General features: G+C 42.9%; 1 protein-coding gene across 10 annotated transcripts in view; it reads left to right on the forward strand.

The window, feature by feature from the left end:
• GLT1D1 (glycosyltransferase 1 domain containing 1) overlaps nucleotides 1-16,698 on the forward strand; it is a 128,996-nt gene that overhangs the window by 42,144 nt on the left and 70,154 nt on the right. For 8 of the 10 annotated variants that reach the window (XM_031936397.1, XM_031936396.1, XM_023187257.3 and 5 more), the window contains 2 exons: nucleotides 11,961-11,997; nucleotides 14,443-14,499. In XM_031936397.1, the coding sequence (XP_031792257.1) occupies nucleotides 11,961-11,997; nucleotides 14,443-14,499 (94 nt within the window). Of the gene's footprint in view, nucleotides 1-7,312; nucleotides 7,361-11,960; nucleotides 11,998-14,442; nucleotides 14,500-16,698 lie in introns of all 10 variants that reach the window. The other 2 variants (XM_031936400.1, XM_031936395.1) reach the window with 2 other exon arrangements.

Genomic DNA, 16,698 nt, shown 5'->3' on the forward strand with positions numbered 1-16,698 from the left:
GTGTTCTCAGATCGGGTGATTTATCAGCTGCAGCATAAATGTTGTGGCAACTTTGTATACATGAGAGTAACCATCACTTAGGTGACAGAGGTGGTTTCCTGGGTTGTACCGTTTATTAGAAGAGCTTTAAACAGACAAGAGTTTGTAGATCCATACGTGAATTCATTTATTGACTTTTTATTCATGATGACTCAGAGGGCGGGTATATGAGCTGGTGGGAGCCTAACTTAATTCTCAGTAAGGAGCTATGTGAACGCACTGTACAGCTGGTGCCTGCAAAACTAAAGAAAAAAGCCAAAGGTCAGTTTCCCTTTGGTGGGCGAGGTTGCTGTCTCTGGCGGTGGGAACTGCACTGAGCCTGCTCCACCAGTGCTGTTAGGGCTTGTGCTGTGCCAGTTCATCCACTGTGCACTGTGTGTATGCCCCGATCATTTGCGGGCTGTGCCCTTTCTTTATAGAATTGCAGTTTGCAAAATGGTGGTACTTGGGAACTGCTGCATTGGGACAAGGGCAGAACCCAGTCATCTGTGGTCTCTTCCGAAAGCTCAGGATGCTAGACATCTGTGAATGTGAAGTTGTACACGGCCCTGACTACGCATAGTCTTACTCTTTATGTCAGACTTTTCCCAGGCAGAGCATGGAGATTATATTTCCTAGTGCAAATTAATGACTTGTCAATCTCAGTGTTAGAAAACCCAACAGGCATCCTGGTTTCCAGTTTTACTGTAGTACTTTTTTTTTTTTGAGATAGAGTCTCACGCTGTCACCCAGGCTAGAGTGCAACGGTGCTATCTCAGTTCACTGCAGCCTCTGCCCCCCGGGTCCAAGCGATTCTCCTGCCTCAGCCTCCTGAGTGACTGGGACGACAGGCATGCAGCACCACATCAGGCTAATTTTTGTATTTTTAGTAGAGACACGGTTTCACCATGTAGGCCAGGCTGGTCTCAAACGTCTGACCTCAAGTGATCCACCCACCTCAGCCTCCCAAAGTGTTGGGGCTACAGGCGTGAGCCACTGCACCCGGCCTATCTGTTGGACTATCTGTCTGGCTTCTTAAGGTAGTTTTCAAACCAGTGGTTACCAAAATGGGGTCCCTGGACCTCTGAGGTTCCCCGGGACTCTTTCAGGGCCTCCACCAAGTCAAGCCTTTTCTAAATAATAATGCGAAGTCTTTTCTTTTGGCGTTTCTCATGGTGTAAAACGCCATGATGAGTAAAAGTGCTGCTGCCTTAATACTAATAAAGGCAGGAGGCCCATCTGTGCTAATATTCACTGATTAGTCACCGCCACCCACTTAAGCCAGTTTCACTTAAAAATGTCCTTGATGAGGCCGGGCGCGGTGGCTCAAGCCTGTAATCCCAGCACTTTGGGAGGCCGAGACGGGCGGATCACAAGGTCAGGAGATCGAGACCATCCTGGCTAACCCGGTGAAACCCCGTCTCTACTAAAAAATACAAAAAACTAGCCGGGTGAGGTGACGGCGCCTATAGTCCCAGCTACTCGGGAGGCTGAGGCAGGAGAATGGCGTGAACCTGAAAGGCGGAGCTTGCAGTGAGCTGAGATCCGGCCACTGCACTCCAGTTTGGGTGACAGAGCGAGACTCCGTCTCAAAAAAAAAAAAAAGTCCTTGATGAAAAAATACGAATTATTAGCTTTTCAAATATTAACCTTTGAATACATGTTGTTACTGTTTTTTTAGTAGAGACGGGGTTTTGCCTTCTTGGCCAAGCTGGTCTTGAACTCCTGACCTCAAGTGATCTGCCCTCCTCGGCCTCCCAAAGTGCTGGGATTACAGGCGTGAGCCACCTCACCTGACCTTTTCTCTCTCCTTTTTTTTTTTTTTTTCTGAGATGGAGTCTCACTCTGTTGCCCAGGCTGGAGTGCAGTGGTGCGATCTCCGCTCACTGCAACCTCTGCCTCCCGGGTTCAAGTTATCCTCCTGCCTCAGCCTCCCGAGTAGCTGGGATTACAGGTGCCCACCACCATGCCTAGCTAATTTTTGTATTTTTAGTAGAGATGGGATTTCACCATGTTGGCCAGGCTGGTTTCGCACTCCTGACCTTGTGATCTGCCTGTCTTGGCTTCCTAAAGTGCTGGGATTACAGGTGTGAGCCACCGCGCCCAGTCCTTTTTTTTTTTTTTTTTTTTTTGTTAAGAGATAGGCTGTCACTCCGTTACCCAGGCTGGAGTACAATGGTGCAATCATGGCTTACTGGAGCCTCGAACAGCTGGGCTCAAGCCATCCTTCCACCTCGGCCTCCAAAATGCTGAGATGACAAGCATGAGCCACTGTATGTGGCCAAATTTGAATTTTCAAGTAAAGATTAGAATTTTGGAAAGCCAGCATGAGGTTGTTGGTTTCCCAATATCTGAAGGCTTTCCTGATGAGATCGGTGGTTATACTAACGAATGTGACTTTTTTGGATGTTGTATAATGAAATGTTTAAACATTTGAAAGATCTACATGACTCAGTGAGCCCGTATGTTTTAAATGACCGATATGTGACCTATAGAATCAGGTATAGGTGAAAGATCAGTTCCAAGTACCAGGTAGACTAATAGACTTTAATATAACTGAGTATAAAACGTTCCCTAATGCAGCTAAACTTTAAGAAATTGCCACTTGTTGAGTTTGTGTCCAGCGTCCAAGAATAATGCCTACGGTGATGTGAAAGGCTATCAAAATACTCTTTCTTTTCCTACTACCTGTCTGCAAGATGTAGGATGTTCTTTATAAACCTCAACCAAAACAACATGTAGCAACAAATTAAATGAAACAGCAAACATGGGAACCCAACTGTGTTGGTTGAGACAGATATTAAAGAAATAATTGCCAGGTGCGGTGGCTCACACCTGTAATCCCAGCACTTTGGGAGGCTGAGGTGGGCGGATCACCTGAGGTCAAGAGTTCAAGACCAGCCTGGCCAGCATGACAAAACCCTGTCTCTACTGAAAACACAGAAAATTAGCTGGGCATGGTGATGTGCACCTGTAGTCCCAGCTACTCAGGAGGCTGAGGCAAGAGAATTGCTTGAACCCAGGAGGCTGAGGTTGAAGTGAGCAGAGATGGCGCCACTGCAAGACTCTGTCTCATAAAAAAAAAAAAAGAAATATTTTACCTATGGAAGCATGCTCCTTCTCCGTGAATTCACTGCCATTTTCTCTAACTTGTCAGCCTTCAATGTCATCCTCTACCACAAATCCTTCCTTGACCCTCCAGAATTGGCATAGATGAGTTCCCTTCCTCTGTCAGTTACCTTTTGCTGCTTAACAAACCAGTTGCCTGAAACACACAGGGTGGCCTTACTTCCATGCCTGGACCTTAGCTGGGATGGTGGGGACCCCTGAGGCCTGTCTCCACGGTGTCTGTCATCCTGTTTTAGGCTCAGCAGGAGGAGAGAACAGGCCCCAACCCACAAGCACATTCCAGGCCTCTGCCTGTGATAGGCTTGCCTCCTTCCCATTGACCAAAGCAACTCAACGGGTGGAGATACCATCCCTACCTCCTAAAGAGATGATGTTTAATGCTGCCTCACTAAAAGGGTGCGGATGCAGGGTGGGGAAGAATTGATGGCCTCTGTTACCATCTGCCACACTTTTGTCTCTAATGAGTGTAACATGTTTTACTTTCTTCCCTGTGCTTCTCAAGCGGTGAGCTTCTTGAGGAAGGGACTTGATATAGTCACTCGTACATCCCTGGAGAAGAATATACTGTCTCATGCCCAATGAATATCTGTTAAATTGATTGATTAGGAATGACTCCTCCTTTAGAACCTTTTTATTTATTTATTTATGGTTTTTTTTTTTTTTTTTTTTTTTGAGATGGAATCTTGCTCTTTCACCTAGGGTGAAGTGCAGTGGTGCAATCTCAGCTCACTGCAACCTCCACCTCCCGAGTTCAAGCTATTCTCTGGGTTCAGCCGCTCAAGTAGCTGGGATTACAGGTGTGTGCCACCACACCCGGCTCATTTTTCTTTGTATTTTTAGTAGATATAGGGTTTCACCATGTTGGCAGGCTGGTCTCGAACTCCTGACCTTGTGATCCACCCGTCTTGGCCTCCCAAAGTGCTGGGATTAGAGGCATGAGCCATTGCGCTCAGGCAGAACTTTTTTTTTTTTTTTTTTTTTGAGATAGAGTCTTGCTCTGTCACCCAGGCTAGAGTGCAGTGGCGCAGTCTAGGCTCACTGCAACCTTCACCTCCCAGGTTCAAGCTATTCTCCTGCCTCAGCCTCCTGAATAGCTGGGATTACAGACGCCCACCATCATGCCCAGCTAATTTTTGTATTTTTATTAGAGACCAGGTTTCACCATGTTGGCCAAGCCAGTCTCAAACCCCTGACTTCATGATCCACTCGCCTTGGCCTCCCAAGGTGCTGGGATTACAGGCATGAGGCACCGCACCCGGCCAGAACTTTTTATTAAAGAAATTTTTGGGCATACATAAAAGTAGCAAGAATAGTAGAGTGAGCCCTTAGGTGCCCACCACCCAGTTTACCGTTCCTCGATTCTTACTCTACTTCCTCCTGAATACACACACACACTTATACTCACCTACACACACACATACAATGTTTTCTAGAATAATTTGGAAAATCACAAGTATCATGTCGTTTCACCTATAATTAGGTGCCGTTTTACCTGTAAATGTACTTCGATAAAGACTTTTTTTAAAAAACATAAACACCATGGTACAGGTAACTTTTATATTGGCAGACCACAGTCAGTAAGGAAGAAGTAAAGAAGGGTTTAAGAATGTTCATACAACCTAACGTTTTTATCAGTACAGTTTGGAAGAGATCATGGAAAAGAATTTGGATGGGGAAAAGGAGAGGAACTGAATCATTTAATTCCAGATATATTGAATTAGAGACAAATATTGGACTCAGAGGGGAATAGAGCTGAGAATGTAGGACTGTCCTCAGAGGAAGGCACAATTAGGGACACAGACGTGTGAGTCACTGGTGTCCAGCTGATGGTTAAAGCATGAAAACAGTCTTTTTTTTGTTTTTTTTTTTTTTTTTGAGACAGAGTCTTGCTCTGTCACCCAGGCTGGAGTGCAGTAGCGTGATCTCGGCTCACTGCAACCTCTGCCTCCCGGATTCAAGCAATTCTCCTGCCTCAGCCTCCCAAGTAGCTGGGATTATAGGTGCTTGGTGGATCACCACACCCAGCTGATTTTTGTATTTTGAATAGAGATGGGGTTTTACCATGTTGGTCAGGCTGGTCTTGAACTCCCAACCTCAGGTGATCTACCCACCTTGGCCTCCCAAAGTTCTGGGATTACAGGTGACTGCCACCACGCCCGGCTAATTTTTATATTTTTAATAGAGACTGGGTTTCACCATGTTGGCCATGCTGGTCTCTAACTCCTGACCTCAAGTGATCTGCCCACCTCAGCCTCCCAAAATGCTGGAATTACAGGCATGAGCCACTGCGCCTGGCCCATTTCCCAGCCTAAACAAACACTCTGCTGTCAGGTATCACACCACTTACGCCGTTTCCCAGAAGGTAAGGGGGCAGATCATGCCTCTCTTTGGTCAAGGTCAAATTTCCTAGTACACACTCACTATATTCCAAAACATTATCTCAACATGTCATCAATATGAAAGTTACTAGTGACATATTTTACCTTTTTTTTGTATGAAGTCATTGAAATCTGGAGTGTATTTTACACTCACAGCACACCTTAATTCAAACCGGCTGCTTTACAGGTGCCCTGGATCAGCCGCCTGTGGCGGGGGCTGTTGTGTGCTCAGGGCAGCTCTGTTTCAGGATTTCTGAATCACTTACTCACACGGTATCTGATCATGGAGGACACGTGAACAGACATGTGCCCAATGAGGGTTCGTTTGTAACCGGAGAGTGAACTTCAGCCCCCGGGGTGCTCTTACGGAAATGTTGTCTTGGGAGCTACCTGTCTCTGACTGACCCTTCACAGACTAGTTTGATTGGATTTCAATAAAGATGGTTTTATCTCTTTTAATTTGAAATGCCGTTGTTTATGCTCAGGTTGTTATTTTTTAGTGTGTTTATATCAGCCTTAATTTGACATTGTACCTACTTTGTAAAATATACAATCCTAGTGGGCTCCTCACCAGGTCAGCATGCTACACTGTTAATGCCTAGCGCACGTGATCAACGTAGGTCATGGTTTGGGATATGGCATTACTGTGTTGGTTTGAGATATTACAATATATATTTTAAGTGTTTTTTTTTTTTTTTTCTTTATTAAAGGGGTCTCACTCTGTTGCCCAGGCTGGGTGGAGTACAGGGGCATGATCATGGCTCACTGCATCCCCAAACTCGTGGGCTCAAACAATCCTCTCCCCTCAGCCTCCTGAGTAGCTGGGACTACAGGCCCATGCCACCACACCTGGCTGAAATTTTTACTTTTTTTACTTTTTTTTTTTTTTGTAGAGATGAGGTCTCACTGTGTTGCCCAGGCTGCTCTTGAACTCCTGGCCTCAAGTAGTTCTCCTACTTCAGCCTCCTAAAATGCTAGGATTACAGACGTGAGCCTCTGTGCTGGCCAGTTTCTGATATTATAATACTGATCTGACCTTTTTAAGAATTTGATTCACTTCACATTTCTGATCCTGAGATATATGTTGTGGAAAGTTTGAAAATATCTTATGTAGGATTTTGATTTCTTGTTACAATATGTAATAGATATTCAGGATGCAAACTTGAGTACTTCTAGTTCTAGTCTACGTTTAGAGTGCTTTGTCTAAATTCATCAGCATTTCACCAGAAAATGTAAAAATTTCACCAAAAAGAAAAAAACACCCACAAACAAATTAAACGTACATCTTAATGGAAGCTTCTACTAGGAGAAGCAATGATTATGGTTTAATATGTCTCCAGTGGGTTCAAAACTCCTCATGCCTATTTTCACACTCTTTTCCTAATAAGCATTCTTCTAAGAGGACGTGTAATCTAAACTCAAATATTTATTTATGAGCTATATATTACTTTAAAATCCTGTTTAAGTAAATATTGCTTGAAGCAGTTATCAAATTCAACAACAACAACAAAAAGCACAGTGCCATTCATAATGGCCCATCAATATGCTTTGCAAGCATGGAGCTAAGTTTTCAGGTGTTATCTTTAGAGTGAGGTTTTTCTTTTTTTTCTTTTTTTTTTTCTGGAAACTTTGAGTTACCACTTTCTGGGGCCTAATTTATCTACTTTGCCTTGGCACTTGTTAAAGAAAAGTAACTTCTGGAAGTTGTTGTATTAGGCAATACCTAAAGTGTAATTTTACTTTGTGTACATTGACTCATCAAAATTCTTTTGGAAATTAAAATATAGAAGGCAAGACAGATCTCACTGGCTGTCACACGTGCAGTTCCCGTACAGGTGAGCTCCACAGTCAGCACAGATGTTAGCGCTGGCCTAATCGGAATGAGCTGCGTGTCGACTTATCCCTGAAGTCTGCAGTAGAAGCATGTTGTCTTTGAGCTACTTATTACTTCTCTCTCTTCCCGCATGGCCCATTGCTTTGTGTCTGATTACCTCAGAAAGTCATCTTGGTAGCAGCTGAAACTACACAGCCCACACCTTTTATTAGAGTTTCCACCCTCCTGGAAACATAAAAACGCACTGAGCACATGGACTTCGCCTCTAGAATTCCTCGTTTCTGTGCCAGCCCTCTCACCTCTGCAGGAGAAGCTCCAGGCATTGATCATGTCCCAGGAAGCTAATCCTTTTTAATAGCTTCTATGAAGCTGAGCCTTCATTGGAGATTTCTGGATGGAACTGCAAATGTTCTTTACATCTGTGTGGGGTTTTTTTGTTTCCCGCCACGTGAGATCCCTGGGAATTGAGAAGTTTTAAAGGAACTTAAAAGTATGAAAAATGCATCCATTCCAGAGCATAGATCTTGAGTTTACTTTTTCCTTGATCCAGGGCTCAAATGTATGGTACCATCACAAGTATTGTTTCTAATTCATTAAATTGCCAAGGCAGACCATGGTAGGGGAATCTTCTGAATAAAATGAACAATCATTCTGAGTTGTTTACTCCATACAATTTAATTGTTTTAAAAAACGAAAATCTTCTCTGGAAATCTCCTGTTGATGTTCCCATTTCTTGAGTCACCCCACTAGATTGGGTGCCTCACTCTCATCCTTTGATTTTGTGAAGGGTCATGGGTTATTCTTTTAAATTTATTTAACTTTTTTTTTTTTTTTTTTTTAGACGAGTGTTACTCTGTCTTCCATGCTGGAGTGCAGTGGCGCGATCTCAGCTCACTGCAGCCTCCGAAAGTGCTAGGATTAGCGGTGTGAGTCCCTGCGCCTGGCTGGATTTTGTTAATTTCATCTCTATGCCTGCTCATGTTGGACCTGACAGAATCCTATCCCAGTCTAGTTTTAACATTTGTTTCTCATCTCACCCATGTATATTCTTTTTTTTTTTCTTTTTAAATTGTTTTACCCAAGGGAAGACTGGCAGTTCAGCTACGTGCTACTGGGCTCTGTATGGTGACTGGTGTTTCTGTGGGACAGGGAGGACAACAGGAAGGAAAATAAACACGATAAGTCCAAGCGTCATTCCACTGGGTTTCGATACTGGCTTTGCAGCCAGTCTTCCATATCTGACCTGTGCCATCCATTGATGATGAAGCAGGACACCCGCGCTTCTTCCTCATGTTCCAGAATCCCAACTCTTGAAAACCTCTTTCTCTGTTGTTACAATGTTGTGAAGTGTTAGTGCCTGAACATTTTTTTTTTTTCTAGGAAAAATGATTACTTCCTAGTAAAAAAAGAAAAGGAAAATTGTTCTTTGTCGGGTACCATTGCAGGAGTTCAGTGGCAAGGCTGAATCTCCCCACACCTCCCCATCCTTTTGAATATTATTTTCTTTTTTTATGCACGATAACAGATTTCTAAGGCAAAAGAGTAGAGGGAGGAAAAAAGACACCGTGACCTTGAAAAGTGCCCAGTTTCTATGTGTTTTGTGGCATAAATCTATTTTGTAACTTTATGTGTATGGGCCATCATGTCTTTTAAGCGATTTGTAATCGTTTTAGAAGTAGTTTTAACAAAGCCACAATCTGCAGTTGTATTACAATTTCAGAACAAAAACTTATTTTTGCCATCTGTAGAGCATAAGATTGTGCCTATATTTCAAAAATAATCTATTGCAGTTTCCATTTGCGGAAAGTTTAATTTTAGGTGAATCTCTGGCTTATATGTAGTCAAAGAATGGGAAGTTCTTTGGCTGATGTTATTCCAGCATGAAAAGGCATCAGTTAGCCCTTGGGTCTGTTAGAAGTCCATCTATTTATAGGTATCTATCCTATAGGATCCTGGCTTTTTATATCCAGTAATGAACCAAAGAGGTAACAGTTGCTGATAAGCACACCTCAGTGTTTGCCATTGTGTGCACTGATGACCTTATCTGCAAGGCAGGACTTTGACTCGTGTTATTTCAAGGCAGATAGAACAATAATAAATATTGAGCAAAGAAAGCTAATTTGTATTTGTTACACTTTCATATAGAAAATGTTTTTCAAAATCAATATAAGCCAATTGGCTTTTGCCAGATTTCTTTTATAGCAATGATTAAAAATAACTCAGGTCTAGACTTCCGTTATACTGCAACTCTATTTCCTCTGTTTGCCTGGATGAGATCTGAAAATACCATTTATGAAATGCTTTTCAATTGACTTTAGAAAAACGATGCTCAGAGATGTGGGAAGATCAGCAGATAAGTCCAGAAATCTTCACATTCAGTCAATTCCTTCTGCTTACAGAGCTGAGATACAAGTTTAACTCAAGTTTTTTTTTTTTTTTTTTTTTTGGTGGAAAAAGGAGATTCTTGACAGGACCATTTTGAGTTTATGTATTGCTAATTGCAGAGCATATTTCCAATGAAAATAGTGACAAAAACTTTATGTTGCCTCCCCTTATATTTATCTAGGATTATGCTGAATCTGTTATTGTCAAACACTTATATTAACTTGAAAGTTCCATGCCGTGGTGTTCTATGGTGAGTGCTTTTCCATCCATCTTCAAGATGTTGCCAGGCGAGTGTTTTGGACACAGGGTTGTTTCAGGAAAAAACACTCCGAGCCTCCACTACACTCGAGTAACAGCTCTTCCAGCTTTCCAGGGAAATTATAATTCAGCAAAAGGAATAGTTTAGGGCTCTGAACTGCAATTTCTAATTTCAGTGGTTGCCATTAGCCTTTTTTTTTCATTAAAGTTAATGTCTTTTTTAACTGGTAGAGAAGAGGTTTTTGAAACTCTCTCTTGAAGATTTACTATTTTAAGGGCTTTTGGAATACCATGCGTATCCGCTTGCATGGTTAAGTGGGGAGGAGAGGCAAGACTTCTGGAGGCTTGAGATGCTTCCTGTAGTTAAACACAAAATGTGATAAGGACAAAACCAACACCACACCAAGCCTTGTGTGGACCCACCACCTTCTTTATTTTTATTTTTTTTTATTTTTGAGGCAGAGTCTCACTCTGTCGCTTAGTCTGGAGTGCAGTGGCGCAATCTTGGCTCACTGCAACCTCCGCCTCCCGGGTTCAAGCGATTCTCCTGCCGCAGCCTCCCAAGTAGCTGGGACTATAGGCGCGTGCCACCACACCTGGGTACTTTTTGTATTTTTAGTAGAGACAGGGTTTTACCATTTTGCCCAGACTGGTCTTGACCTCCTGACCTCAAATGATTTGCCTGCCCCAGCCTCCCAGTGTGCTGGGATTATATGGGTGAGCCACTGTGCCTGGTCATGCCACCCACCTTCTGCCTGGATGCTGCCTCTGCCAAACCTTTCCAGGCTTGGGGAGGGCCAGTCTCCTTCCTGTTGATTGACTCGCCCTTGGCAGGGCTGCTTCACCCTTGGCTTATGTCCCAAAATATAAAACTAACGTGGGGACAATTTCCAACGTGGACCAGCATAGCCCATGCAGTGCCGAGGGCTCCCTGGTACCCTAAAGACCACGCTGTATCCCTACACTGAGAAAGGACAGGGGTGTGCCTTCTGTGACCTCCAGGGATCTAGCTAGTTCAGTCATTTCATGCATTGATCAGGCTTATGTCACATGACAAAAAGACATCCATTTTTGGACTCTTTCACCAAAATGACAGCCTATTTTGATCACTTGAGAGAAAGCATCCTTGGCATGGACTTGCTCCACCAGCCGTTCCAGAGAGGGCCTCACTCTGCTCCTGCCTCCACCTTTCCATCTAAACGTCATCTTAAAAATACTCCTGCCACTGTTTCAAAATGAACTGGAGAAGTGGATTATATTTCTCTCTAGCAGTTTTGTGACATTCTGCCAGAAAACACGGCAAGGAATAGTAAGTTGATAACTTGGTACAAATACCCAAGTCAGTCATGCAAGGGCCGCCTTTTCCTTGGTGCCAGGGAGGCCTTTGGGGAGGCCCCTACCAGACGCTTTCCCTCCACTGTCCTCCCTTGCCTGGAAGGATCTGCCTCCTAGGGCCTGTCTTTGGTTTCCCAACATATTGGCAGCTCCTCCTTCTCCTCCTACTCCTTTCTTCATTTTTTCTGGGGGTGGTGGAAGTACTCTTCCCCTCAGGGTTGCATAAGTCATACCATGCTTCCGCAGACTTCCACCTCCACGCTGGGGCAGGAGCTGCTGCAGCTGGGCCGGCTCTGGCATGCTCTCTGGCTGAACTTCAGTAATGTCTCCACTAACACAGCAAGTGTAACATTGCAAAATTGCATTAGGCCTCATTTAAGAGACTCTTTTGTGTGTGCTTCTTACCTTATAGAGGCTGTATTTTTAATGGCAAAACCTATTAAAAGCAGAAGTAATGCTTTGCTCTTAGAGAGTGGTAAGTCTGTGAGCGAGTGTGTAGATGATTCTCAGTGATGTTTTCCAGGATGGCTTTTTTTGTTAATGACCTTCATTTTATTTCTAAAAAGCAGTTGTCATGCACTCTCCAATGTACTTCTCTTTTCTTTCTCCCCTCCTTTCAAAAGCCGCATGCTAAGGGTAAGATCTACGTCCAGAGTCAAGGTAAGCATTTTCAAATATTTATTTACTTATGTACAGGGATAGAGAATGAATAAATAGATGTATATTTATATGTGATAAATATATATATTTAAAAGAATAAGTTTGCGCCCTTAAGAGACATATATTGAGATGTTTATGAAGGAGATAATATGATTTCTGAGATTTACTTAAAAATAATCAGTGAAATGGCTACTTTTTTTTTTTTTTCTTTTTTGAGACAAGGTCTGGTGCAGTCCTGCGATCTCGGCTTACTGCAACCTCTGCCTCCTGGATTCAAGCAATTCTCTAGCGTCTCAGCCCCCCAAATAGCTGGGACTACAGGCGTGAGCCACCATGCCCAGCTAAATTTTTTTTGTATTCCTTGTAGAAACGGGGTTTCACCGTGTTGCCAGATTGGTCTTGAACTCCTGGGCTCAAGCAATCTGCCTGAGAATGGCTACATTGTTATGATTTTTCTAACATTAGAATAAAAGATAAATAGGAGAAATTATAAAATAATGATTTAAAATGCAGATCACTTAACATTTTCCACCAGTAGAAGTATGATATACTCCATCGGCAGTATGTTTGGAAAAAACAAACCAAACCAAAGGCGGGGCTTCTGCTTTGGCTGACTTGAGTTGGGGGACCTGGAACTCTTCTCCCTTCATCATCCCCCTCCCTCCCTGCCCAATCCTACCCCTGTGGTGGCATCCAAAGCCCTTCATCAAACCCTCTGAGGTTTAAACACAGTTTTTTGTTTTTGTTTTTGTTTTTTTTGAGATGGAGTCTCGTTCTGTTGCCCAGGCTGGAGTGCAGTGGCACAATCTTGGTTCACTTCAACCTCTGCCTGCTGGGTTCAAGCAACTGTCCTGCCTCAGCCTCTTGAGTAGCTGGGATTACAGGTGCCCCCCAGCATGCCCAGCTAATTTTTGTACATTTTATAGAGACAGGGTTTTACCATGTTGGCCAGGCTGATCTTGAACTCCTGACCTCAGGTGATGCGCCTGCCTCGGCCTCCCGAATCGCTGGGATTCCAGGTGTGAGCCACTGTGCCTGGCCTCTCTGAACAGAGTTTGTAAACCACTGTAGATAGAAATAATGGAAAGCCTAGATCCATGGAAGAATGTGTAATTCGCCCCAAGCTCAGGTTAGAACGAGTGCAGACGCTGAGGCCAGGCGTTCGTGCCTCCCGAGGACTTCCATGGTGCTCAGGCGCACCTTCGTGAGGCATGCCATCCTGTCGTCACCGTGTCCTTGCTGCACTGGCCTCAGTGACATGTTTAGCAGGTGCAGCAGGAAAGGCCGGGGCTCTGAAGCAGTGCGTAGGTTTGAACACAGCATCTGCCGCCTCCACCCTGCGCATTTGGAAGCCCGTTTAACCTCTTGGATCCTCAGTGTCCAGCTGGATAAACTGGAGGAACCAGTCTGCTCAGTGGGCCTTTAAGGGCTACAGTGGAGTATGGAAAGTGCCTACATGCAGTCGGAGCCCAGGGCTGGCTTGAAGCGGACACTTGTTAAATAGCCATTGTCAGTATCATTCGGTGTGAATAATGATTATGCAGGTGGATTTTAGAAGTGGTTAGATGACTTGATTTACTTACGTTTTATAAAATTTCAGAATGTTTCTGTTACCAAGATAACGTGTTAGATATTGCCTCTGGATTTTCTAAATTGTAAAATATTTGTTTTTTTCCAGCAAAAATTAAATGTAACTTCTCTCTCTGAGAAAGTAATAGCCAACAGACCATCAGGCATGAGTTGGTGAGGGTTGAGAGAGAGGATTTTAAAGGGAGGTATAATTTTTACATGGAGCTTAGTTGACAGTGTTTTTGAAACCTGTTACTTCCTGGCATTTTTAAGGAACTCATGGTTTCTCTAACCCAGTTTGGGCCTGTCATGGATCCTGGGGCTGAAAGGGGTGGGTCTTTTCTCATGTGGAATCCGTGGCCTCTTTTTAACCCTCCCGTGCTGAAGGATTCATGGGACTTCAGTGACGCACTCAGAACATCGAGTGGCTTTATAAAAACCAACTGGTACCATTATTTAAACTTCAACACAAGTGGGCCATGCATGGTGGCTTACACCTGTAATCCCAGCACTTTGGGAGGCTGAGGCAGGTGGACCACTTGAGGTCAGGGGTTCGAGACCAGCCTGGCCAACATGGCGAAACCCTGTCTCTACTGAAAATACAAAAATTAGCTGGGTGTAGCAGCGGGTGGGTACCTACAATCCCAGCTACTCCGGAGGATGAGGCAGGAGAATTGCTTCAACCCAGGAGGAGGAGGTTGCAGTGAGCTGACACTGTGGCACTGCACTGTAGCCTGGGCGACAGAGCGAGACTCTGTCTCAAAATGATAATAATTACAGTAATAATAATAATAATAAGCCTCAACACAAAATAACTGGTTGCATTTCAGCAATCGCATCAAAGTGAATTTGACCTTTTTTTGTTTCTTTGACCAGGAATTGCAACAACACCAAACGCCGCTTTTAACTGGAATACCTTTCTTCAACGCTCCAGTGAGATATGAGATTTTCCTAGAGGATTTTGAGGAAGTGCATCTTGTCAGTTACTTTCAGGAGCTTGTGACGTTCGTGTGGTTTTGAAAAAGTGGTTGTCAGGGAGAACAAGGTTGATTTCCCTCTGTCTGTGACTTCATGAGTAGTTTTACCCTTTTGAGGAACAGCAGGGCTAGAAAGCCAGAGAGACAGGGGCTCTGGCCCTTTCTGATGCTGTTTTTAGCACCTGCTTCCCAAATTTTCAGTACCATTTCCTGCGACATTTGTTCTCTATAACAACCTCATGTGTTCATTTTATTTTACTTTACTAATTACGCACATAATTAAATTACCCTTGTAGAAAAATGAGAAAACATCAGAATATGCAACACATTTTTTTTTTTTTCTTTTTGAGATGGAGTCTCGTTCTGTTGCCCAGGCTGTAGTGCAGTGGTGTGATCTAGACTCACTGCAGCCTCTACGTCGCGGGTTCAAGCAATTCTCCTGCCTCAGCCTCCTAAGAAGCGGGGTCTACAGGCATGCGCCACCACACCCAGCTAATTTTTGTATTTTTAATGGAGACGGGGTTTTGCCGTATTGGCCAGGCTGGTCTCGAACTCCTGATCAGGTGATCCACCCACCTCGGCCTCCCAAAGTCCTGGGATTATAGGCATGAGCCACCGGGCCTGGCTAAAAAATGCAACAAAAATTTAAATCACTTGAAATTTCATCACCAAAAAGGAACTGCTATTAATGTCTGATGTGATCTTTCTCAACAATTTACATGTAAATCATGATTTTAAAAGACAAAATCAAGCTTCACTTACTACTCTAACCTGCCTTCTTTGCTCATTGTGTCAGTAGAATAGAGTGAACTCATCCTTTTTTTTTTTTTTTAAATCTGAAGTTTCTATATAGTGAAATGAAGAGATCTCAAGTACAAAATTAGGTAAATGTTTGACAAATGTATATACCTATGTGACAAACACCCTAATCAAGACAGGTAACATTTCCACCAGTCAAGAAAGTTCTCTCATGCCCTCTTCCATATTTAATTTCTGTCTCTTTATAGGCGACTCCTAGTCTAGTTTTTCTTATCTTAAATTAGTTTTACCTGTTCTTGAACTTCATCTAAGTGGAGTCATGTATTAAATAATTTTTTGTATCTGGCTTTCTTTGTTCAGCTAATGTTTTTGAGATTTATCCCTATTGTGTGTCTCTGTAGTCCTTTTCTTCTTAGTATTCTATTTTGGAATGGTGTATCCCATTCCATATATCACAAATTGTTTATCTCTTCTTCTATTGATGAACTTTTAGCTTGTTTTCCATTTTTAACCATTACAAATACATTTACTATGAATATGCTTGTGCAAGGTTTTTTGGTGACCTACGTTTTCAGTGCTCTTGGATAAATGCCTCTAAGTCAAATAGCTTGACTATATGATTAACATTACAAAAAAATATCCAAACAGTTCTCCAAGGTGTGCCATCTTACGCTTCTGCAGAAGCTGGCAAGAGCTTCAGTTACTCCACGTTCTCGCCCACCTGTAGAGTAGACAGTCTTTTCAATTTTAGTTGTTCTAGGTAGATAATGAAATGGTGTCTCATTGTCGTTCTTCTAAGTTTCATTTCCCCGATGATTAATTTTGTTCAGCACCTTTTTATGTGCACGTTGGCCATTCTTGTATCTTACTTGGTGAGTGTCTAGCCAATTGTATGTGTGTCTTTTAATTATTGGTTTGTAGAACTTCGTTATATTCTAGGTCCAAACCTTTTGTCAGATAACTATATCGTTAATATTTTCTCCCATTCTCTGGCTTATATTTTCACCTGCTTAACCGTGTCTTTTGAAGAGCAGAAGAGGTTTAAATTTTATTGAAGTCTAGTTTATCAAACTTTTTCTTTGATGGTTAGTGCTTTTGAGTCCTGTCCAGAAAATCCTTACCTACCCTAAGGTCACAAAGATGTTTTTCTTTCTTTTTTAAATGTCTTTAGAAGTTTTAGTGCTGTAGCTCTTTCATTTAGGATTGTAAATCTATCTGAAATTATTGTTTGTGTGTTGTATGAGGTAGGGATCTTTTTTTTTTTTTCTTTCTTAACAATATCCAGATGGTTCTGGCGTCATTTATTGGAAATGTTTTTCTTTGCCCATTGAATTGCTCTGGTGCCTTCGTTGAAAGTCCGTTTACTGTATGTGGCGTTCCACTATCTATGCCTGTC

The sequence above is a fragment of the Piliocolobus tephrosceles genome, chromosome 10 (genome assembly GCF_002776525.5).
Source record: "Piliocolobus tephrosceles isolate RC106 chromosome 10, ASM277652v3, whole genome shotgun sequence".
NCBI classification, from domain to species: Eukaryota; Metazoa; Chordata; class Mammalia; order Primates; family Cercopithecidae; genus Piliocolobus; species Piliocolobus tephrosceles.